The 25,820-nt window shown below is 42.5% G+C and overlaps 1 protein-coding gene across 7 annotated transcripts in view; it reads right to left on the bottom strand.

Annotated features, from left to right (window-relative positions):
• The window catches only part of CD86 (CD86 molecule), an 83,847-nt gene that overhangs the window by 24,539 nt on the left and 33,488 nt on the right, over nucleotides 1-25,820 (bottom strand). For 6 of the 7 annotated variants that reach the window (XM_066241833.1, XM_066241830.1, XM_066241829.1 and 3 more), the window contains 4 exons: nucleotides 14,763-14,812; nucleotides 7,528-7,863; nucleotides 4,349-4,654; nucleotides 973-1,131 (listed from right to left, as the gene is read on the bottom strand). In XM_066241833.1, the coding sequence (XP_066097930.1) occupies nucleotides 973-1,131; nucleotides 4,349-4,654; nucleotides 7,528-7,863; nucleotides 14,763-14,812 (851 nt within the window). The remainder of the gene's footprint in view (nucleotides 1-972; nucleotides 1,132-4,348; nucleotides 4,655-7,527; nucleotides 7,864-14,762; nucleotides 14,813-25,820) is intronic. The other variant, XM_066241835.1, reaches the window with a different exon arrangement.

Below are 25,820 nucleotides of genomic sequence, written 5' to 3'. Positions count from 1 at the left end.
AATGTGGGGACGCTACTGAATGCAGTACTGTTTACAATAGCAAAAGTATGAGGAAGACCTAAGTGCCCAACAATATGAAGTTGGTTAAATACGTTAAAGTATAGAATGCATTTGGGGCAACACTAGAATCTATGTAAACACAATAAATTAAAATAAATTTAAAAATAAGTTAAAGTATAGCCACATGAAATAACTCGCAGCCACTTAATGTGATGTTGCAGAATGATATTTAATAACGTCGATTACTTTTTTCTACATTTAGTACAAAAAAAGTTAGAAAACATGTGAGATTATCCTAATTGTAAAAAAATAAGTCCTTATAATATTATCACACTTATGGAAAATAATATAGATTTCTAGTACATAAAAAAATATGAAAGTTATACACTAAAATGTTGTCAGCATATTTTTTTGTGTTACTAATGAAACTATAGGTCATTTTTCCCTAGTATATTTGGCAATGCATATGTAAAACCTGGCATTTAATAAAAGTTCATATTCTGTTTAAAAGTCAGTGGAGAACAATTCTCCTAACTTACTTCCTAGGAAACCTGCTTTAGAGATGAGAAGGCAAATCTGATGGTTATCTAATGCTCCCCTCTTCCCAATAAATATCCCTGCTTGAACACCACCAGGTCTGTCATCGCTAAAGTGTTTTCACCATTTTACTTCATTGAATCCTGACAGTAACCATATGAAGGGAAGTAGGTAAAGCAAGGAATAATCCGCTTTGTCTGGAAATCACAAGTATATTTGTAAATCTTAGGTTAGAAATGTTGCCTTTCTTAGAAATCCAGAGCTACATGATCGGTTGCTGAGCCCCATTTACATGGGTTCCAAATCCCAAGGGGAAACCTCCCCAACCACTTGCTGACTTTTTGCCAGTCTGGGCTCAGCCAAGGAGCTCTGGGAGGCAGCAGTCAGGAAAGTAGCTGCAAAGCGTCATTCTGCAGAGGACAAGCACTGACTCACCACTTTCATGAGAGGAGCCAGCCTGCTGCTTCTTCCTTTTCTTATATTTTACAGAGGCCACAATCACACACACAGTGGTCAGCAGCCCAAGTATCGCTACAGCCACAATTGAGGCGTAAGATTCCGGGGGAGGCGGGGGTTGTACAGGTAGCTTTGCATCTAAAAATAACCGCAAGTTTTCAGTCAGTCGAAAGGTTGATTACAGAAGGTTTAGAATTACTGTTCTCTTATCTACATGTCAGCTTCCTCTCCCCATGGTTCCTCAGCCATAGGGCCAGAAATACACAATTTGAGATGATAGGAAGTCCCAGTCTCAGAGTCTTCAGCAGCTAAGAACCAAGCCAGTACCTTTGGACTAAGCTCCCTCACCGTCCCGGAGGCTGGGATGACAATGACTGTGATCTAGAAGATGGTCAACCTGGTCCTTGGTTCTGGAATTTGGGTAAGGTACCTGTGCCAAGGCTCTGACTGTACAGTCATCTGTGTGACACCTGCTCCCTCAGCCCCATATGTAGTCAGGCTTCAGGCCCTGAAGTTCCCTGTGTAATAATTCCTCCATCTACTATCATCTCTAGGTCAGGCTCCTGACACCCCTCACCAAAACACATATAAAAACCTCCTCACAGGCCTCCTACCTCCAGTTTTGTTTTTGTTTTTTGTCTTTTACACTGAGGTCACAGCAGATTGCCCAAGTATGGCATCAACATGTCTAATCCACTAGAAGAACTTTGCTATCTCTTCGTGCCCTCAGGAATCAGGGTCAGACTCAGCTCCTGAGAGGTCAAGACTTACTTCCTTGCATGGAAACTCACAAGTTTCTAAGAAGTTGGAAAACAGGCTTTAGGGGGGAAAAACTTACAACTGAGTGGCCTACTTTATAAAACATTTCTGGGAAGAGTTTTAAACATTGATCCTAACTTACAGGAAAATAGGACCAGTTGACCTCCCATTAGCTTAGCTGCAATTTATGGACTCGTGCCCTGTTCCTGGGACATTAAGAAGAGCAATTACTGCAAGGCTTGTTCAACATTTTTCGAGTCTCTCCCATTGCATCCCACTTGAGCCTGTTTGGCCTTCCCAGTAAAGGGGAGTTATACTTGTTAACATGGAGACTGCTCAACCTTTTGGCACCCCAAAAAGTTCCTTGACTCCAGGTCTAGCTTACCTCTCATCAGGTCATAGAACAGGGACACAGAGAATCAAGCCCCATCTTCCTGACGCAGCTAGAGCTGAAAGCTTTCTGAAGATGGTGGTTTTGGAAGCCTGGAAGGTTTTGGCAGTTGTCGAGAAGCAGCCAAAAAGGTGAGTCATGATGAGGCTATAGTGGTGGCAAGGCCAGGAGCCACGGGCAGAGGGCCCCAAGGCATGTCATGTGGTAATATTGGTGGCTTCAAGAAGGTGCTTCTGAACTTCAGGGATAGCCTAGGAGAGGCCTACAGTAGAAGGCTACAGGCTACAGTAGAAGCAGCCAGGACAGGCTGGCTGGCGTTACCATTTACTGGATTCTCAGAGGCGGAGGTGTTTGAGCAGAGGAATTTAGTACCAGGAGAGAGAACTGGCTCACTAGTAAAGTTGGTTGGCAGGAACTGGCTCCAGAGGCTGTACATAAAAATGTCTCCAGAGACCAAATTATATTTAAACATGAGACATCAGGAGAGAGGAGGCAGCAAAATCAGAGCATGGAGCAAAGGACTTGGAAGGATCACTTAGGAGGGAACAAAACAAGGGGCCAGAGCTGGAGAAGGGGCCCAGGCAAGCAGAAGACAGATAGGTGTGTCTTCCTGACAGGAGGGGTCAGGATCTGAACAAGCAGTGATGAAGACAGTGTGGGAGAAGAGTGCCTATATTCCAGGAAAGAATCTTGCAATTACTGCTCCTCAAAAGTGGGGTTTCAAATATGGATGCCTCCCCTCAAGGGCAAATCCGTGACTTTAAAATGGCAGGCTCCTATCAGCATCCACTGTTTAGTCTCAACCCTTTCCTCCAGCTGGACTGCTCTTTGTACTACAGTGTCAACATGCCACAAGAATTTCTGCTTCTGAGTCTTTCCCTGACACATACATACTGGTGTGCACCATTACCATTTGTGCCCACATTGGATACTGTTCATCGGTCATGGTCCTCTCACTTTCTAAGCCTGAATACTACCTCAGAATTCTTCTTCCTGTTCAGGAAGCCACCACAAGTCTGGGTACCTATCATCACCTCACCACACTCATCAAGCCTAATTCTTTCTTTTATTGTGTTATAAGATCCTACTTCCTTTAAGAAGACTTTCCTAACCATCAAGAACTTGCCTATGTCTGGTTGCCTAGAAAACTAATTACAGTCACTCTTATTTCTAAATTTATACTTTAAATTATAATTTATTATAATAGTTTAATGGAATAGTTTAATGGAATAGTTTAAAGTATAGTTTAATGGAAATAAACTATAATTATACTTTATTTCCATTAACTATAATTTAGATTCCAATCCAATCTTTTTAAAGTCCAGATTTTCATGTGTGTACAACATGGAGGTCTAATTCTATTGGAAGGTCTTCGAGGGCAGAGGGCAGAGAGCATGTCTTAATTCTTTTAGTTTTCACCCCTTCAACCAACAATGTCTAGAATGGTTCTATACACATAACAAGTGCTATATATATGTATGTATGGGGTGTGTGTGTGTGTGTGTATGTGTGTGTGTTTTAATGAATGGAATAATTCTAGCCTGGAGGAACCCTGCATTTTTTTTTTTACCTAAACTTCAGAATTTTCTATCCAAAAGTAGGCCAAAAGACTGGGTCAGTTTCAGGGCTTACATATATACTTCCTCAAGTGTAGCATAGGCTCATAGCCTCCTAGACCCTGCAGCACTCAGCTGAAGCAGGAGCTGTCTGTCTGAGTATAAAATGCCTCAGTGGGAGGTTTCCTGGCAAGCAAGGGACACGGGATGATCTGCCGTATCCATTTTTGTATATTACCTGTTACAAGAAATAGTCTTGGCCCTGGCCGGTTAGCTCAGCGGTAGAGCATTGGCCTGGCGTGCAGGAGTCCCAGGTTCAATTCCCAGCCAGGGCACACAGGAGAAGCGCCCATCTTCTTCTCCACCCCTGCCCCTCTCCTTCCTCTCTGTCTCTCTCTTCCCCTCCCACAGCCGAGGCTCCATTGGAGCAAAGATGGCCCGGGCGCTGGGGATGGCTCTGTGGCCTCTGTCTCAGGTGCTAGAATGGCTCTGGATGCAACAGAGCAACGCCCCAGAGGGTCAGAGCATCGCCCCCTGGTGGGCATGCTGGGTGGATCCCGGTCGGGTGCATGCGGGAGTCTGTCTGACTGCCTCCCGGTTTCCAGCTTCGGAAAAAATGAAAAGAAATAGTCGTGGGAAGCAGCTTTACCTATATTGTAAGGTCGGGAGAGAAGCTGTTCCTGTGTTGGTCCAGGTTGCAGGACACAGAAGATGCTCACGTTTGTTTCAGGAGTCACTGAAAAAGGCAAGCTGATAGAAACATTGTATAGTCCCGTGATATTACTGTGATCTTCTCTCATGTCAGCATCATACTTTTCAGTTGAATTCACAGTTGTTAACAGAAAAAACATCTTCTCAGGTTTTGGGTAACCTTGTACAGATGAGCAGGTTAAATTAATGTCAGAATTTTCTGTTCTATTAGAAATTGGCATTATTTCAGGTTGACTGAAGTTAGCTGAAATCAGAATGGGGAGGGGGGACAAAAAGAAAGGAAGAAATCAGTCTATGTATAAATGTATTTAGAAGAGAATAGCAAATGACTAGGTGTCTGACCTGGGAACTCTCTTGAGGGCACACCTAGGAGCCTCAGGTGTGTGCCTCAGCCCATGGTGATAGCCACATAATGACCCCACATTTCTTTTCTTTTTTTTTCTTTTTTTTGTATTTTTCTGAAGCTGGAAACAGGGAGAGACAATCAGACAGACTCCCGCATGCACCCAACCGGGATCCACCCGGCACGCCCACCAGGGGCGACGCTCTGCCCCTCCGGGGTGTCACTCTGCCGCGACCAGAGCCACTCTAGTGCCTGGGGCAGAGGCCAAGGAGCCATCCCCAGCGCCCGGGCCATCTTTGCTCCAATGGAGCCTTGGCTGCAGGAGGGGAAGAGAGAGACAGAGAGGAAGGAGGGGGGGTGGAGAAGCAAATGGGCGCTTCTTCTGTGTGCCCTGGCCAGGAATCGAACCCGGGTCCCCCGCACTCCAGGCCGACGCTTTACCGCTGAGCCAACCGGCCAGGGCCACATTTCTTTGTCAAGAATGCAGTTTGGGGCTATGCTTACTTCCTGCTTACCTAAATCAAGGGGAGGCTGTTTGAGTGTCAGGAGGGCTGAATTTGAATTATCAAAGACTATAATGACACCTAAGGAATAAAGTCTTTGGAAGGAAAAGAGGTCTGACTTTAGGACCCAAGTGTCCTGTGGACAGAGGTAAATTAAGGACAGTTGAAGCCCTGGGTGCAGAAGAAAGTACTGGGCCCCTTATATTAGAAAAAAAGTGCAAACTTGGAATTTTGCAGGGCCCTGCAGAAGTCGGGGCCCAGGGCGTGTGGCCGGTGTGCCCGTCATTAAATCTGACTCTGCCTGTGGAATATACTCCAGGTTGCCAGACCAAGAGAACACAAAGGGATTGAGGCTGAAGTTCCACCAGGAACCAACAGAGCTCGTGACGCTGGCATGCTCTGGGCCCTGTCTTCCAGAAGCCTATGTAAGAGGGTGGTAAGTGAGTGGATGGGGATTTTGGATTTAGATATTCAGAAAACTGGTTCTGAGCATGACTGTCAGGGTATCTTTATCATTCACTTTAAGATGAAGGGCAAATCCAGTTGATTTTAGGAAAAATGTATGATCTTAATACACAGAACTTCTCTTGCTTCGTTTGCCATTCCGATTTTCATGGCCGTCGAGGATCACTGGCTCCTACTCCCTCTGCCAGCCACAGCCCTTGCTCTCCCTCCAGAGGGAATGGCTCATTTGCAGGTTCTGCACACTAATACATAATTTAGTATGTTGTTTCTGAAACTTCAGTGATTTGCATGCCATAGTTACAAATTTTGCTATATTGACCCACTACTTAATCACTCCGCCTGTAACTTTATGTGGTCTGGAGAAGGTAGAATGCCATGGCACCACCTACTGTAGCCTTATTGGCAATATCTGTGAATTCACAGATTGTGTAAGTTAGTTATAGCTTTCTAATATATATTAAAATAAATACAAAACCATTAAATTTTTTTTATAAAATGATTGTCTGTGTCCCACCTGAGCCACACCATGTTTCTCTATAGTACCTGGCCACACTTGGAAAACATCGATTTAGCACTTGGTTAAATGTCCCCAAAGCCCTGCAGCCTGGTTTGAATCACAGAGGGCTTAAAGGGGGCGCCTTCCCATTCTATTTTTACCTCTATTTACTCTGTGGCTTCAGAATTGGTGTTAATCAGTCTTTTCTAGTTTCATCAAAAATTAATCTGTATCTAGTAATCCCACACCTGGGTATTTAGCCTAGAGAAATAAAAACTTATGTTCACACAAAGATTTGTATGTGAATGTTTATAGCAGCTCTATTCATGATAGCCTCAAACTAATAACAACCCAATGTCTTTTCAGGGTTGAGTGGGGATAAATAATAGAATGCTATTCAGTGATCAGAAGAAATAGATTTTTGATACATGCAACAACTTAAACAAATCTCAAAGGCATTATGTTGAATAAAAGAAGCTAGTCTTAAAAGGTTATACGCTTAATGGCTCCATTTATAGGATGTTCTCAAGAGGATAAACCTGTAGGATGCAAAGCAGGGGTTATGGGTGTGCTGAGGGTATGATTGTGGAGGGATAGCATGGGGAAGTGCTTTTTAGGATGATGGAAATGTTTTATATCCTTTTTAGAGTGGTGATTACAAAGTCTATATATAAATTAAACAAAACTGTACACCAAAATAAAAATGATTAATTTTACTATATTATAATTTTTAAAAATCCATAGTGACATTTAAGCTTTTCAAGGAAGGCCTAGAGAAACAAAGGAGCTGGCTGGCCAGTTTTTATACTATGTATGTTAGGTCATCTCCCTTCTGTCTACCAGGCTAATGGTTGGGCAACAAACAACTCATAAACAACCTTTGGAAGGTTGAAGGGAAAACCCAAGTTAGTCAGCTGTCACCCTCCGTAGGAGCTCCAGGCAAAGAATCAGTGGGTGAGAAATCTTGGACCAAAGGAGAAAATGAATGCAAGATATTTGAGGCTTGTATGGTTATATAATGGCCAAATTATGGTTTTTACTTAGCTACATTACCTTTGTTCAGTTAGCTCTATTTTTATCCCCAAAGCAGATTCTTACTGATCCTTCACAAGTAAACTTCAAAGATTACAAAAGACTTTTAGTTCCCTACTCCCAAACCCTGCATTACCTTCAAATGAATTTCCTTCCTAGAAATAGCTGTCCTCTGCCTCCTCTTTACAGGTCACCCCCCATCCCCCACCAATGTCTCTTTGGTCATTGCAGTCTCATCAAAAAAGGCCAGGGATCTGAACAAGCCATTGACAACATACCAAGCACTGAGAGGTCAATACTCTTTTGGTGGACGGGAACCATTCCTTGACTTTTGAGACGATGGATGTAACAGTAATACAAGCCCTCGTCCTTGACCTGAACATTGTGGAGTTGCAGGGTCCACTTATCCTGGCCCAAGCTTGTACGCCCCTTGTAACTGGAATCAATATTTGTAGGTTTCTCTTTGCCTTTGTATAGCTCATAGAGAACCAACTTTTTCTGGTTCTGCCAAAATACTACCAGTTCCTCCGTGCTTATGTTTTCAGAGTTTATAAAGTTGCATGGAAGTTGTCCAGTCTTGTTGAAATATGCCTGATTCTTCACAAAAGCAGCATCTAAAAAAAAAAGAAAGGTGGAGATTGGTGAAGAAGAAACGAAAGGGGAGAAAAACAACACTGTTTCTCTTTACAAAATACCTAGATGCTATCTTGTCAGAAAGGAGATGCAAGAACTAGATATTGAACTTGTAACTGTGCGTGCTTATTGACATCTGGAGGATGGACTATTGTTCTCACTCTACTGTTAACTGTGCGTAAATAGGCGTGGCCTTGTGTAAACTGCAACTGCTGAGAGGCTCAGTTTCCTTTTCTGTTTAATGAAGCAGTGAACCGAGTATTCTGAGGATCTTTCCAGTACCATGTGTCCGTGAGTTTAAATCCCAGAACAGGCAAAACCAGCAGCTGGACAACTCATTTGCCCATCTGTTACATTCCTATAACCTCAGTATTGATTCACTGTAGCTGTTACAGGCTCCATTATTTCTATACTATCACCAAAAGCTCTCCCTTTCCTTCCCTATCCCCTTATTCCTTGGTTTTGCTATAGTGAAAAGATTTCTGATGATGATAACAAATTGATATCCCCCGCTTTCATTATGCCTCCATAGTTGGGGATCACATTGAGTAATAGCTTTGAAATTCAAATAGTTCCTTATATAGAACTTCTCTCATGACTGCAGCTTTCCTGGCCAGGGATCCCAAGGATATAGCACAGTCTGAAAATGATACAAATAGTCAACCAAGGCCTCTAACCTTAATGACCTCTCTAAGCTCTTTCAGGGACAGAAAGAGAATTGGGCAAATATGATTGTTTGGGAATTGTGGCGGTCAAAGATCATTTAAGGTACATGAATGAAATGCTGGAAATGAATTATAGAAGGTGAGGATGTACTTTTGGAGTAATGAGGAAACCCCAATCACCATAAACTTGCTCTTCCCAACATGCATAACCTTGCAAAGTTTTACAACCCCTGGAGGACAAGGTGGGAGAGTTCAGAGAAAGGCTTTCATCCCCAAAGTATATTTTAGAATTTGTGGAAGGGATTTCAACCACCTAACTTCTCAAATGTGATTGACTATATATTGTAATGACTATGTATAGTGGTAGGTGGGTACTTGAAATATCAGGGGGACCTCTTTGTAAAGTATATGATTATCTAGCCACTATACTGTACACCTAAAACTAATACAAAATAATATTAAATGTAAATTGTAATTAAAAATACAAATTTTAAAAAATGTAATTTATTATAGAGTTTTAGTAAGACCTATTCCGGGTCACAAAATTACTTGAGACTTAGCCAAGAAATTACTCGTGGGAGAGAGTGTAGGGTGGAGAAGAAATACTGTTTCTTAGTTAATAGGAAGTTAGATGCCATCTTAGGGAGGAAGTTAGGGTGGGCTTTAAATGAAGCATCACCATTTGGGACTTCATTAAGAAGGAAAGGGAGGTAGGTCGGTGAGAGAAATGAAAGGGGTTTCATTTGAGTGCTCATTGAGGGGTGGTAGGAGAAGTTAAATTGATCTGATCAAGTAGAAGGACAAATAATAATGGCATTCATTTGGCAAAACTGAACTGTGTGCAGAATGGCCCAGTGAGGACAAATAATCACAAGGGTTGGTGACGGTCTTGAATTTGAAGGGAATCAGTGAGAGCTGGCCCAGGTTTGAATCGCTGCCTATTACCTTCTACACTAGAACCCTGTGAACTACTTGGAAGTATAAAAATGCAGCATATATACAGGATACATTCCCATATTGGAGGGAAGCAGAAAAATCTACCTGGGTACCTGAAGCAGTGAAAGGGGGGGGCCTTAGGAAGATTTACTGTGTTGAGTAATTATATCTTACAAGGCAATCCTGAGGCTCCTCCTGCTCCTCCCGTGCTAAACTCCAAACAATGAGGTAAGAGTGCCACCTACCGTAAAAGCATCTAGCAGCCATCTCTAGGGAAACTGATTCTGGTTGTGTCTACTGACATATGAAACAAGGCAAAGGACCTAACAGAGAATCCAAACACAGATGGAAGTTCTGCCAGTTAGCAGTCCATGTTATGTTATCACTCAGCGGTCAACTGTGCCCTCTGGACCTGGAAGTGACGTAGCCTGAGGCTTCAGTCTTCTTGATTTATGGTTGTTTCTCTACAGAGCTTCACTTTACCTTCTCTTCTTTCCCTCCAACTCATCTCTTCACTCACAGACCTGTCTAACTTCTCTGATCCAGGACCCCTCTCCCAAAGAGTACAAGGACTTTCCTCTCACCCATCTAACTGATTCCCTCCTCATTTACAAACCAAAAGAGTGGTCTATGTTCAAAGGCATCAGCATCATGGAAGGCTGGTGAGAAATGCAAAAGCTCCGGCCCCACCCAGACCTACTGAGTCAGAATCTGCATTTTAACAAAAGCTCCAATTTGACGTTGTGTCATGTGTGTATAATTTCACCAATCTCTTTCTCGTCTCTGATCCCTTCCTATCATCCCCTTTCCCTCTGTCCGCTTTCCTTCTGGACCCATTGATCCCACCTCTGCCTCTATTCTGTTCCTCAGTTCACATTCATTGGATTCCTCAAATGAGTGAGGTCATATGATATAATCCTGGAGGGAAAAGGGAAGGGTGTTGCGGGGAGGGGGGAAGGGGGATGGTGTGGAAAACACAGGGGAGGGTGGGATGCATTCAGGAGGACACTAGAATCTATGTAAACACAATAAATTAAAATTTTTTTTAAAAGCTCCAATTTGAGAAGCTGCAACAGAGTATCTCTACCTTCCTCTCTAGAGTGAAACTGAGGTGATAATGATATGAACAACTGGTTTTCATCCAAACCCTTTTTTCTATTCTGGGGTGCAAATCACTCTGAAGCCCACTCTGAGCGGAACTGAAAGTATTTCACAATTTGCACTCCATAGTTCCTCACCAACCACTGGCTTCCATGACATCACTCAGAGCTACGCGTACTAATCCCCTGGCTGACAATATGGAAAAGATTTAGTTCAAGGTCTATTTTCCCTAAGTGACATTAGGTCTCCCCTGCTATGACCCCAGACCCTGAGCCACCCAACTACTAGACTCACTGGGACTCCATTGATGGGTAAGCATTGAGATTCTCTTCTTTCTCAGCGCTTGGGTAATAGATATGGTCTGGGTCTAGTTGTAACTGGATGCTACAATAATTTCAGTAGCTAGGCACTCAAGAATCCATCTACATACCTCCTTAAATGGCTGAAGGGATTTGTTTCAAGGGATATTCTAGAACTTCCTCAGCAATATTCTATTTGACTGCCACACAAAAACTATAGTCTTCTAACCTTGTGAGGTCTCCGACCCCACCTGCGATTTCATTCTCCCTTGGCTACTACCCTAAATGCATGTCTGGTTAGTCATAAGATCCTTAAGAGTCAAGGATGTTGACCATGTTTCACTCATGTTACTATGCTGATCTAATACTAATGAATTTTCCTTCTTTTACTAAACTTCTTTCAGTGTTATACAGGGTGGGGTAAACATAGGTTTACAGTTGTCCATATGGAAAATAACATAATAATTAATCATTAATAAGAATATAAGAATAAACTGTTTTGTGTATCACAACTGTATACCTACTTTTGCCCTACTCTGTATCAGGCCTTCTGGAAGCTTCATTCCATTGTAATAAACTACATCCTTTACCTCTTCATCAAATGTTTCTCTCAAGATTTTGCTTTCATTGATATCTGGCCCGACCCAAAGCATGACACTTTCCCTAGCCCTGCTTATTTTCTCATACTTCATGGAGACGCTCTTCCCCTCTGGGATGTCCCTGCCTCTCATTGTTGTCCGCTACCAGCAGCAATGTCATTACTTCCTTGCTCACTGAGCATTTTGGCATTAGAAGCAAGATCTTCCTTTTCAAACAGTTACAACTATCAATTTGGATGACTTCAGCAAGGATGAGTTTACCAGAAAACTTGACGAAAATGTTTTGATCTTTTTCATTTCTCAGTTTCTTTATTTTCTTATTTTTAGTGAGAATGAGAGAGAGAGAGAGAGAGAGAGAAATAGAGAGACAGGAAGGGAGAGAGATGAGAAGCATTGATTCTTTTGTGTCACCTTAGTTGTGCATTGTTTGCTTTCTCATATGGTGGCCTTGACCAGAGGGCTCTAGATGAGCCAGTGACCCCTTCCTCAAGCCAGCAACCTTTGGGCTCAAGCCAGCGACCATGGGGTTATGTATATGATCCCACGCTCAAGCCCATGACCCCACACTCAAGCTGGTGAGCCCGTGCTCAAGCCAGATGAGCTTGCATTCAAGATGGTGACCTCAGGGTTTCAAATTTGGGTCCTCAGTGTCCCAGGCTGAGGCCTTATCCATTGTGCCACCACCTGATCATGCTGATCTTTCCCATTTCTAAGGTCATCCACAGGTGATGTTAATAGTCCCTCTCCCATGACATAATCCTGAACCTAATCTCCAAGAACAGATCTACTCCAAGAATCTTAAACCTCAATGTACTTATCTCTGTATAGAATACATCTTCTTCCAAGATTTGCTCCATTGCTTCACCTATATCTCTTTTTTTTACCTCATCAAGACCTCAACTCTATCCAGTCTAGACCCTCTAGTTCAGTGCTTTCCAAAAGAGCCCTGCAGCAGGGTAAATGTTCTACATCTGTGCTAACCAATATGCTAGTCACCAGCCACTGCTATTGAGCCATTGAGCACTTAATATGTAGCTAGTGTGACTGAGAATTAAATTTTTAATCTTACTTAATTTTCACTAATTTAAATAACTACATGTGGCTAGTCACTATCATACTGGGCAGCACAGTGATAATATATCTTTTCAACCATTCTCTTGCCAGCAACTTCAATAAACTTGCCCTTTTGTACAGAATTCATCTCAAGAACACTCTACTTTTGATCTACATATCTGTTCTTACAACTGAATGTTGGAGCACTCCTGAAGGAAATTATTCAAGCTGGTGACATTACAAGTCTGTAGTCTCTTGTCCCACTTAACTTGGCCTCTAAGTTACTCACTCTGCTTACCAGCCTCTTCCTTCCTCATAGCAGTTTCATCAGCAGTTCCCACTGCTACTGCTTCTGGTTCCCTTTCTCTTATAGTCAGACTCCCGGAAGGAGTAAGCAGCTGTTGCTGCCTTCGTTCCCAGTCTCTGCTCCCCACCTCTCTGCCAGAACTTCCCTGGCGAAGGCTATCAGCGACTCCCCATCGTTGCCAAATTCAGAGCTCTTTCAGACCTCATTTTATTTGACCACCCTGTTGACTGTCACACTGTTGGTCATCTCTCCTTGAAACTCTATTCTTTCCCAATCTCTGACCTCCTGGTCAGTTTTCTCTGATCACTTGTTAAATACTGATGATCTTGACTGCCTGCTCTTGATCCTCTCCCCACTCTTGACACTCTCTCTGGGTTTTCTCCTTTGTTGAAAGAAAGAAAATTCACGAAGACAGATATGCATGGCTTCAACTGCCAAATATATAAATCAATAATTCACAGATGCTTATCTCCAGCCAATAACTTATACTAGCATTCCAGATATCCACATCCAACTGCCTGCTGGATACTGCTATTTAGGTAACAAAACATACTCTGTTACTCTCCTTCTAACTTTTCTGTCCTCTATCTCAGTGAATGATTTCCTCACTTGCTATCATCAGTAACCATCTGACTCATCTGTAGAAAGCACCCAAAGAGGGTCTGCACAGGTGTGGCTGAGAAGTTCTAGCTCTGCTACAGCCAGAGCTGACCTCATGGCCAGGCTGGTTAGTCAGGAGCAGCCTGCTTACTGCTATGGCTAAACTGCAGACTCAACTCACCCTCCTGTCTGCTCCACACCGGGATGTGTGTATAAGGTGGCTCCCCTCTCAGTGCTGGGGTGGGGGTGGTAAATGGGCAGCAGGAAAGGGCAGGACAGGAGAAATTAAAGGCACCTAGTCAGTCACAGGATGTGCGACAAGAACCTCCACCAACCCGTTAACAGATGAAGAAACTGAAACTCAGAGAGAAGTTGCAAACAGGGAAGATCTGAGTTCTATGAGTTCTGACACTTTCAGAATTTTTGGGGGGCAGGAAGGGCTCTTTAAGGAATGCAGAATTCAAATACAAAATGCCCACAGCCACTGTAACGCCACCCAACCAGAGGAGATTGGAGAGAAAAGTTGCAATAAAAAGATTCAGTGGTTTTAACTTATTGTGGTTAAAATATCTTACTTTTGAAAATTGTATCAAAGCATAAGACATGTGACCATACTGCTAGAGCCCCTCTGGGAACCTTGGAGGGGTGCTGGGTAGGGCTTGTGTGCTGGAGACACTCTGCAGCTCAGCTTCATTAGCTTCACAGTAAATCGGCTGATGCAATTAGCTGAACGTTGCTGAAGTAGGTATTGCAACACTGGGGTATTTTGATCCTCCCAGTAAGCAATGGCAACTATGGTTTATGGGTGTGGACCAATGGAGGGGCAAGGGAGAGGAGAGGAGGGAGAAACATGAAAACCAATGCTCCCGAAAGGAAGGAAACTTTTAGAAACCCAATAGCTGTTTCCTAAAAGCCTGAAAATGCCAGAAATGGGTGCAGAGAAGACCAGAAAGGAGTATGTGTGAAATAAAAGAGTTAAGGCTCAGGGGTGTCAGAGCAGGAACCGTCCGCTTGCTCCCTGGGTGCCCCTGGACAGGCCACTCTGTCAGATGGCACCTTGTGAGACGGCAGAGGAGAAGGATGCACAGAGAAGATGGGGCTCGATCCCGGGCCCTGCCTGCCGTCAGCTGAGATACCTGTTCTCAATCATGAGGTTTTCTTCTTCTCCACAAAAGTCTTTTTCTGCATGTGGTATTGTGCAACGCTGGATAGAAAGTGAGTAAAACCCACCAGGTCACAGGCCTAGGCTTGCAGTGGTCAGACTCATCAGGAGACAGTGGAAGAAGGATCCTAGGACTTTACAGAGCCAAAGGTTCTTACCAGAGTACAGGAAGGCCACCACAAAGATAACTGTTTTCAGTCCCATAGTGCTAGAATTAAAAAAGAAAAGATAAAATTTGATTAGAAACAGAAAACTGAAAACCAAAACACAAGTGAAGTTTGGGATTCCCTTAGGTCCATGGGTATGATATAGCCCCTGCTAGGTGCTCACCAAAGCCATTTTCTTTGTTGCCTAGCTTCACAGATACGCCCTCCTTCCCAGCCTCCCCCTTAGCTAGGAGGGCCATGTCAGAGGGTTCTGGCCAATGGCATTATGGGCAGAAAAATCGGGTATTACTTTCGGACCTGCCACTAAAACTCTATTTCTTTCCTTGCTCCCTGCCTCCTTGAATGCCGAGGATCCAGAGAAGGAGTCCAAGGGTGTAGAGGCCAGCAAAGCCTCACTGTGGAGGCAAGCTAGTTTTCTGAACAAATTAACAAGGCAGCTCTCCACCTCACAGTGATTCATAAGCTCTCTCCACCCCACAGTGATTCATACTGGAATGTGACATGAGCAAAAAATAAACTTTAAAAAAAAATTATTAATTTTTTTTTTTTAGCGAGAGAAGAAAGGAGAGAGAGACAGAAACATTGATCTGTTCCTGTATGTGCCCTGTCCAGGAATCGAACCTGCAACTTTTGTATTTTGGGACAACGCTCTAACCAACCAAGCTATCCTGCCAGAGCAAACAAAAAACAAAACAACAAACAAACAAAAAAACAATTTTTATTGCATTAAATTAATGAAAATTTTGGCATTGTTTATTGCAGTAGCTAATATTATTTATCTTGGCCAACACAGTGAGTATTGATGGGGCAAATGGAAAGTATTTTTGTTTAGAAATCAAGGTTCCTTTGGTTTCCCTGTGGTTCTCAAACTTTTCTTTTTTGTGTGTGTGGCAGAGATAGAGAGAGTCAGAGAAAGGGACAGACAGACAGGCAGGGAGAGAGATGAGAAACATCAATTCTTCGTTGTGGCTCCTTAGTTGTTCATTGATTGATTTCTCATATGTGCCTTGACTGGGGGCTACAGCAGACCGAGTAACCCTTTGGTCAAGCCAGCGACCTTGGGCTCAAGCTGGTGAGCCTTGCTCAAACCAGATGAGCCCGCGCTCAAGCTGGCAACCTCAGGGTCTCAAACCTGAGTCTTCCACATCCCAGTCTGATGCTCTATCCACTGCACCACCACCTGTTCAGGCACAAACTTTAATGTAAATAAAAATCATCTTGGAGAGCATGGTAAAGCAGTTTCTTGGGCCTCATCCACAGAGATTCTGATTTAGTAGGTTGGGTAAAATCCAGATCTAATAAGCTCACAGGTGATGCTGATGATGCTTGGTCTGAGGACCCCATTTTGAGAATGATAGCACTACAGTTATTCACTTAATCTACCTGATAGAGCCAAGGAAAATAACAGGAATTGCTTTATAGCCTCTGTCTTCTCTTTCTTCCTCTCTCTCCCTTCCTCTTGCTGCACTCACCCACTTACCCCAACTTACACCAAAAGGGCTCTACAGTGGCTTACAGGGAAGCACTGCAAGGAAAGATGGACATTAGAAACAGGGGAAAAGCAAACCAAATACAAGAATATAAAATGGAGCCAAGTACAAGGCCAATGCTAAGCGCTTACCATAGAAATCTGCCCACTCTGTATGATGCAGGTAACAGGTTTGGCTTATGTTTTTAACAGCCAAAGTGAAAGGAAAACACAATTGGTGAATTAATTTCTAGATTTGTCTTGAAGGTAAAAACAAACCAATCCTTAGGAAAAGATGCACAACTATTTCTGATTCAAGCAATTTCTTCCTTGGGGTGGATTGTCTAAGCTATCCCTGATCTCTTTGGGCTGTGCCAGATACCCTATTTGTTCCCACAGCGCTCAGCACAGGGCTTTGGACTAAAAGTGTCTGTTAACGTATTTTTTGTTGTTGTTGTTTTTCCCCTTCTAGACTATAACCTCTCTCTCTTAAAAATTTTTTTTTCTTTATTTTTTATTTATTCATTTTAGACAAGAGAGGGAGAGACAGAGAGAGAGAAGGGGGGAGGAGCTGGAAGCATCAACTCCCATATGTGCCTTGACCAGGCAAGCCCAGGGTTTCGAACCGGCGACCTCAGCATTTCCAGGTCGACGCTTTATCCACTGCGCCACCACAGGTCAGGCTCACCTCTCTCTCTTTTAATTAAAAATATTTGAGTCCTTGGCTGGTTGGCTCAGTGCATAGAGCGTCGGCCCAGCGTGCAGACGTTCCAGGTTTGGTCCCTGGTCAGGGCACACATGGGAAGCAACCATCTGCTTCTCATCCCCTCCCTCTCCCTCTTCTTTCTCTCTTCTCCTCCTGTAGCCAGTGGCTCAGTGGGTCCGAGTGTCAGCTTCAGGTGCTGAGGATAGCTCAGTTAATTAGAGTATCAGTCCCAGATGGGGATTGCAGGATAGATCCTGGTCAGGGCACATGCAGGAGTCTGTCTATCTCCCCTTTTCTCACTTAAAAAAACCTTTTTTTTTAATACAGCCCAATCCAGTGGTATAGTAATAGAGCATCATCCCAGAGAGTCAAGGTTGCCTGTTCCATCCCAAGGTTGCTGGACTGAGTCCCAGTCAGGGCATGTATGGAAAGTAATCAGTGTACAACTTAGTGGAACAAGTTGTTGCCTCTCTCTTTGTCTCTCTCCCTCTCTCTCCCCATCCTTCTCCCTGCCTCTCCCTTCCTGTCTCTCAAAAATTTTTTTTGACTACTTCATACCTGCATATGGTACTAAATTTAAAAGTGGGAGGCAAATCTCTTTCCCAACTCTGTACCCTAGCAGTCTAGTTTTCCCCCACAGACATAACTGGAGTGACCACGTTACCTGTTAACAGTTTCTTGCAGTTATTTGAGGCAAAACAAAATAAAAACATAGACCCATATATTTTTTTATTTTATTTTTAACACCCGGGTAGCACAGTATACACACTTTTGCACACTTTACCCCTACCATGGAGATTGTTCTGGATCAGCACAGACCGAGTATCCTAATTCTAACACTTGCATATTGTTTGGTTATATTCTAATAGATGGTAATAATTTATTTTGCTAGCCCCTGTCAATTGACATTTAGGTTGTTTCCAGTCTTTTGCTGTAATAAAACCTTGATCATATGTCAAATCACGTATGTGGGAGTAAGCTATCTTCCTAAAGGTACAATGTCTTGACTAAAGTGTTGAAGGGTAATTGCTACTTTAATTTTCACACATATTGAAAATCTGTTCTCCTCCAAAATTATGGGTTTATGCTCCAACCAACAAAACATGAGTGTGCTTATTTTCACATCTCTTTTGCCAATATAGTATGTTTTCTAATTTGTGATTTTTACCAATAGAGAAGGTTAAATGACATCTCATTGTAGTTGTAAAAATTATTTTTATTATAGTATAATACACATAATATACAGTTTATCATCTTACTAAGTGTGGTATAATACATTGTAAATCAGGGGTTGGGAACCTATGGCTCACGAGCCAGATGTGGCTCTTTTGATGGCTGCATCTGGATCACAGATAAATCTTTAATAAAAATAATAATAACATTAAAAATATAAAATATTCTTATGTATTATGATCCATTCATTTCCTACTGCTCATGTTCATGGTTGCGGGTGGCTGGAGCCAATCACAGCTGTCCTCTAGGACAACACCAAATTTTTATTGGATAATGCGTAATGTACACGGGTTGTTGTGAGGTCAGAAAGTAAACTTCCCTCCTTTTAATCAAGCAGTCAGCTAGCTAATTGCAGAAACCCTTTTGACAAAGAAGATGGATAAAAGAAAAAAAGATGAGGGGTATCGTACTTTTCAGCAGGAATGGACAAGGAATTCGCCTTTGTGGAGAGATCAGGTTCTGCAGTGTATCTAATATGCAAGGATAAAATTGCATTGATGAAACAGTCAAATATAAAGCGGCACTTCGACACACACCATACTACATTTGCATTGAAATATCCAGCAGGGGACAGCAGGAAGAAAGCATGTCAAGAGCTACTGTGCAGAGTGCAAGCTAGTCAGCAGCAACTCCATGTTTGGACCCAACAAAGTGACTGGAATTTGGCTAGCTTTGCTGGTGCTTTAGCAATTGTGAGAGATAGAAAGCCATTCACAGATGGAGAGTATGCCAAAACATTCATGCTTGATGTTGCCAATGAACTTTTTGACAACTTTTCGGATAAAGACAAGATAATCAAATGAATAAAAGACATGCCTCTGTCGGCAAGAACTGTTCACGATCGTACCATCATGATGGCAAATCAAATTGAGGCAACACAAGTGAAGGACATAAATGCAGCACCATTCTTTTCTCTCGCTTTGGATGAGTCAACAGATGTAAGCCATTTATCCCAGTTCAGCGTGATTGCAAGGTATGCTGTCAGTGACACACTACGTGAGGAAAGTCTTGCTGTTTTGCCTATGAAAGAGACAACAAGAGGGGAGGATTTATTCAAGTCTTTCACTGAGTTTACTAAAGAAAAAATCTACCGATGGATAAACTTATTCCGGTGTGTACTGATGGTGCTCCGTGCATGGTGGGGAAAAACAGAGGATTCGTAGCATTTCTTCATGTACATGAAAAGAGATCCATCCTAAGTTTTCACTGCATCCTACATTAGGAAGCGCTTTGTGCTCGGATGTGTGCGAGCAGCTTGGTGAGGTGATTTCGCTGGTCATTCGGGTGGTCAACTTTATTGTTGCCCGAGCTTTAAATGATCGCCAGTTTAAAACACTGCTGGATGAAGTTGGGAATAATTATCCTGGTCTGCTTCTGCACAGCAGTGTGCGTTGGTTGTCATGAGGGAAGGTGCTTAGCTGTTTCGCGGCTTGTCTGAGCGAAATCCGGACTTTTCTTGAAATGAAAAACGTCAAGCATCCTGATTAGCTAACACTGAGTAGCTCCTGAAGTTCTACTATCTCATGGACATGACTGAACATCTGAACCAGCTTAATGTGAAAATGCAAGGTGTTGGAAATACGATCTTATCCCTTCAACAAGCAGTGTTTGCATTTGAAAACAAGCTGGAACTCTTCATCATCAACATTGAAACAGGTCGTTTACTACACTTTGAAAAACTGGGAGAGTTTAAAGATACATGCACAGCAAGTGACCCTGCTCAATATCTTGATCTCCAGCAGCTAGGGAGCTTCACATCTAATCTGCAGTCATTCAAAATGTGCTTTGGAGAATTTCGTGAGCGCACTTGTTTTTTTAAGTTCATCACCCATCAACATGAGTGTGCGGTGAACAGCGCCAACCTGAGTTATATCCCCAGTGTCTCAAGAGATTTTGAGCCACAAGCTGCTGACCTGAAGGCCTCAGACATGTGGGTGAATAAGTTCAAGTCACTAAATGAAGATTTAGAAAGACTTGCATGACAGCAAGTGGAGTTGGCGAGCAAACGCAAGTGGGGAGAAATGAAAAAACTTCAATCCGTGGACCAGCTGATTGTCAAAACTTGGAATGCACATCCTGTCACATACCACACACTGCAGCGTGTGAGTATTGCTGTACTGACAATGTTTGGTTCTACGTATGCATGTGAGCAGTCTTTCTCACATCTAAAGAACATTAAGACCAACCTACGATCACGTTTAACAGATGGAAGTCTCAATGCCTGCATGAAGCTTAACCTCACCATGTATCAACCAGACTACAAAGCCATCAGCAAAACCATGCAGCACCAGAGGTCGCATTAATGGTAAGAAGTACTTTATTCATCATTCGTTAGCAACAGCATAACAATGTTATTAAAAAGAATTCAGAGACTTATTGTACTTTAAAAGTGTTGGTCTTACATAAAACGCACACATTTACTTGTATTTAGTGTTAAACATATTGTATGGCTCTCATGGAATTACATCTTTATTATATGCGGCTTAAGTGTCTGTTTGTCGCCAATAGCTTATTGGTTGCTTGCGTAACTGTACTAGCCAATGGGGTGAAGTTGCCATGGCTGAACACAAATTGAGCGGGTCAGGGGGAAGGTGAACATTTGTTTGCATTGGCAATCATCTGTTTTACATAAAAACTACGTCTTAACATAATTTCTTTTAAGAATGCCTCCTAGAAAATACAGCACTGAAGAGGAGAGAAAAGGAGCTAAAGCTGCACAAAAACGGCTTTCTCAACAAAAAGAAACCACTGAGCAGAGAAAGACAAGGCTTGCTTCAGTTGCAGAGCAAATGCGTCTTTCTCGGCAAAATGAGACTGATGAGCATAGAGAAACAAGGTGCTCTTAAGAAATGTACCGCCAGTGGTTTCCTTCATTGCACTCTACTTTAAGCAATTAAGCAAGTAGAAGAGGGAAACCCCGTGGGGCACTAAGCAAAGGGGCGTCCTCGCTGCCTGCCCTGGGTAATTCAGTTTGAATTAGCAGACAACTTTGCACAAATCATTTTAATTACAATTTATAATATCTAGAACAGCAGTCATTTCGTATGACTGCTGGGCTTTCTAGTTTTAAAATATGTGGCGTTCATGACTCTCAGCCAAAAAGGTTCTGGACCCCTGCTGTAAATGTACAGTGGTATTAAATACATTCATGTTGTTGTGCAGCCATCATCTCCAACAACCATCCCCAGGACTCTTCATCTTGTAAAACTTAAACTTTATACCCATTATATTACTGCTCTCTCCTCTCCCCCAACTGCACCAAGCCACTAGTCTACCTTCTGTCTCCGTAAACTTGACTCCTCACATAAAGTGGAATCACACAGTATTTGTCTTTTTGTGTCTGGCTTATTTCACTTAGCATAATGTATTCAAGGTTCATCCGTGTGGTAGCATTTGTCAGAATTTCGTTCTAGGCTGAATAATATTCTAGTGTGTGTGTGTGTGTGTGTGTGTGTGTGTGTGTGTGTGTGTGTGTATGTGTGTGTGTGTGTGGATAAACACGCCACACTTTGTTTATCCATTCATCTGTTGATAGACAGTTAAATTGCTTCCGCCCTTTGACAATTATGAATACTGTATTTCCAATGTATAAGACTCAGCCTTTGTGGTAAACTTGGTGTCTAAAAACTAGGTGCATCTTATTAATTAAAAAGTTTTAATTGCATTTCCCACTTTTTCATGCTTGTTTTTGTGCTCATTATTGTATGAATATATAAAGACAGTGATTCATCATCAGACACAGATGAAGACAAACTAATGGATGGGAGTTTTGACAGTGATGAGGAGTTGTATGAATTTTATGAGGAATAAACTTGAGTTCAATAACTTTAAGAAATACATTTTTTTTCAAATTTTGGGACCCCAAATTGAGGTGCGTCTTATACATGGGGAATACAGTAATCTGTCATGAACAAATGTCTCATTTCTTTTGGGCATATACTCAGAAGTGGAATTATTGAATCATATGATAATTCTATTTTAAAAATATTTTGAGGATTTGCCATAGTTTACCAGAGCAGCTGCATCATTTTACATTTCCATTAACAATGCACAAGAGTTCCAATGTTACCCTACCCTTGCCAACACTTATTTTCTGTGATTTTTAAAAATAGTGTTTATTTTGAGTATCAATATCTTTTCAAATATATAAGAGGTTATATTTTGTGTTCCATGACTATCTATACATTTCTTTTACCTACTTTTAATTTGGATCTTTTTCTTACTGATTTTCAGTAGCTCTTTTATATTTAAAAATTAATGCTAACTAGTGACTAATTAGAAAATTAGTGCATTGTGACATTGAATTGCAAATACATTCAGTCGCTAAAGCACACAGTAGGTGTTCAACATATGAACCTCACATTGTTCCTGATTGCTCTCTCCCGCCTTCTAGTGATTTCACCAGGTTGTAGAAATTGGGCATTATCTGTTGGGCCAAAGCTGACACCACTCAGTGGTAGAACCTGGAAAGAATTCTCTATTTGATTCTTGTGTACCTCCTCATATTAAATCACCACCAGCGCCCTACTGAGGACTGAGAATCCTTTGAACCTGAACTCCCACCTAATATAGGGATTTCCCATTGTTTTCAAACCAACAAGCAAAGATACTCCCCCAACCCCCGCATGATGTTGAACAGGGGCACAAAATCAAATGTATATTTTGCTATAAATTTAAATCACCTTGAACTCAAATAATTATAAGTTATCGGCCCTGGGAAATCTTGGATAAATGGTCCATCCCTGTAAATCAGTCACACAGTGGGAAGGAGCACTGTGTATGACAAGGAAGTCAACATTGTTGTTGTTTTTTAATTAATTTTAATGGGGTGACATTGATAAATCAGGGTACATATGTTCAGAGAAAACATCTCCAGATTATTTTGACATTTGATTATGTTGCATACCCCTCACCCAAAGTCAAATTCTGTCACCTTCTATCTGGTTTTCTTTGTGCCCCTCCCCTCTCTCCTCCTCCTCCCCCCCCCACCCCGTTACCATCACTTTCTTGTCCATGTCTCTGAGTCTCATTTTTATGTCCCATCTGTGTATGGATTCATATAGTTCTTAGTTTTTTCTGATTTACTTATAACATTATACTGAGTGAAATAAGTAAATCAACACCGTTTTTTACTTCTCTATTTGGAAACTCTCTTCCCCTGAGTGAGAAGCTGCCTCCTGTTAACTTCCTCTCATCGATACTGGTGTTGTTCTCTGGAACTGCCCATAATAAGCCTAACACATTTGCCAAAGCCCTTCAAGGATTTGAGGACAGTGATTACATCCTTCTTCAGAACCCTGGCCCAGCTATGACAATCCTCGTAAACTTGACGAACATTCATTTGGAGAGTGCACTGTCTTGGACACCACTTTGAACACACAATTTGTCAGAGACCCTATTAAAGTGTGGAGCTAAAATACTTGAGACTGACATGATTATCTTTTAAAAAGTATAAATGCTCCATGTGAAGAATTCCCACTCTAGCCATTGTGCGTTGGGGAGAAGGGTGGTAGTGGGTTAGTAGCCAGTTCCTTCAATGTTGTTGGGTCTAAAAAAGGACAGAAGTGTCACTGCTCCTTCAGGAATCCGCTCTCAACCACAACCACATGTCACTGCTCTCTCCAGAGGACCTCGAAGTAGAAACTCTTGCTTTTGGAGGGAGTGATCAAAAAGGGGAATGGGAGAGGAAAGAACCTAAGAATTTATGGGGGAGATTCTCTGAGAGATTTCTGCAGTCTGTGAGCAGAATCAGGTCTGTAGGTAAGCGAGGAGCACATGGGACACCACTTTTCCTTCACTGCATGCCCGGCCCATCGGTGAGAATCAGCTGAATGACTAATTACACTATTAGTTCTCACGATGACATGTTCCAGATGAAGAAATGGAGTCTAAGAGAAGTTAAGAAACTTTCCTTAGCCACCTGGCCAGTAAATGACAGAGGCGAGATTTTAAATGCACTCAGCCTCACTCTGTTTTTTTTAATAAATTTTTATTAATGTTAATGGGATGACATTAATAAATCAGGGTACATATATTCAAAGAAAACATGTCTAGGTTATTTTGTCATTAAATTATGTTGCATACCCCTTGCCCATAGTCAGATTGTCCTCCGTCACCCTCTATCTAGTTCTCTGTGCCCCTCCCCCTCCTCCTAACTCTCTCCCTCCCTCCCTCCCTCCCATGTATTCCTCCCCCCACACCTGGTAACCACCACTCTCTTGTCCATGTCTCTTAGTCTCGTTTTTATGTTCCACCAATGTATGGAATCATGTAGTTCTTGTTTTTTTCTGATTTACTTATTTCACTCCGTATAATGTTATCAAGATCCCACCATTTTGCTGTAAATGATCTGATGTCATCATTTCTTATGGCTGAGTAGTATTCCATAGTGTATATGTGCCACATCTTCTTTATCCAGTCTTCTATTGAAGGGCTTTTTGATTGTTTCCATGTCCTGGCCACTGTGAACAGTGCTGCAATGAACATGGGGCTACATGTGTCTTTACGTATCAATGTTTCTGAGGTTTTAGGGTATATCTCTGTTCTTTTTAAACACTGGTGTAGGTCCGAAGTTCCAGCCAGTCTCAGCTGTGCTGTGGGAGCAAGTGGACAGGATTCTGAGAGTGCCCACTGTCAGAGTAACAGGGGAGCAGCATGTCCCCAAGGCCAGCTATGAGACTCAGGGAACCATGCTGGGATGGGGGTGGGAGGGCACCGACAGTATCCCTTTGTATCAGGGCAATTTCTGCCCTGAGCTTCCATTAATTCCACAAATATGACTTGAGCACCCATTATGTTCCAGGAATGTTCCTCTTCCCTCCAGCCCTGGATAAGTAATCAGTTTGCTGTTGTGGCTTTACCTCCAGGCACCTGTTACTGTGTCCTAGCTAAGCCTCACCTAGAAGAGCTCTGGGCAAATGTGCATATTTGGGCAGAAAAAGGAGGGAATACAGAAGGAATCTTTTGTGCCTTGGGCCTGAAGCCCATGTGAGATCTAGTTCAGGTAAAGGCAGTATGAAGGGATGCGGACTGGCGGTGGCCAGCAAAGGGGTGGGACAGGGAAGTACAGAAATGATGATATGGAAAGTGAGAAGATTCCAAGGCAGAAGTTGGGGAACAACAAACAAAAATGTTCCTTATTTCACAATTTTGTGTAGAATATTAGTGATGATCAGGGTACTAGGAAAAATTGCTATTAAGTTTGCTGCTGTCTTAGGAAGGTTGTTCACTGAGAACAGCCCTCATGCAAACATTTACTGAATTTACTCAGTGTCAGGCTTGTTTTAGAGGTTGTGGGGGAATATAAAGATGTGTAGGCCTTGGTCTCCCACTTAGTCCTAAAAAGTAAGATAGGGACCACAAATAGCTATAATTGAAGCTCCAGGATCAGTGTGGAAGGCGGCAACGCATATCTCCTCCCAGCAAATACAAGAGTCCTTATTCCAAACAAAGCAGAACACCATAACCTTTGTAGAAGGACCAGGTTGGCTGCAGCCCAGTGCTCAAGGCCCAGCCGTTTGCCTTCCCCAGTTCATATTGTGACTGGACAAGGCAGCCTTGCTAGACTGGTTTTGTCAACCAGGTTACAGGACAGTGGGAGGGCACAAGCTGCCCAGGGCCAGGGCTTACCTGGGACATGCTA

The sequence above is a fragment of the Saccopteryx bilineata genome, chromosome 8 (genome assembly GCF_036850765.1).
Source record: "Saccopteryx bilineata isolate mSacBil1 chromosome 8, mSacBil1_pri_phased_curated, whole genome shotgun sequence".
Taxonomy (NCBI): Eukaryota; Metazoa; Chordata; class Mammalia; order Chiroptera; family Emballonuridae; genus Saccopteryx; species Saccopteryx bilineata.
The sequence above is the reverse complement of the archived record's forward strand: the minus strand, read 5'-3'. Positions and strand labels throughout refer to the sequence as shown.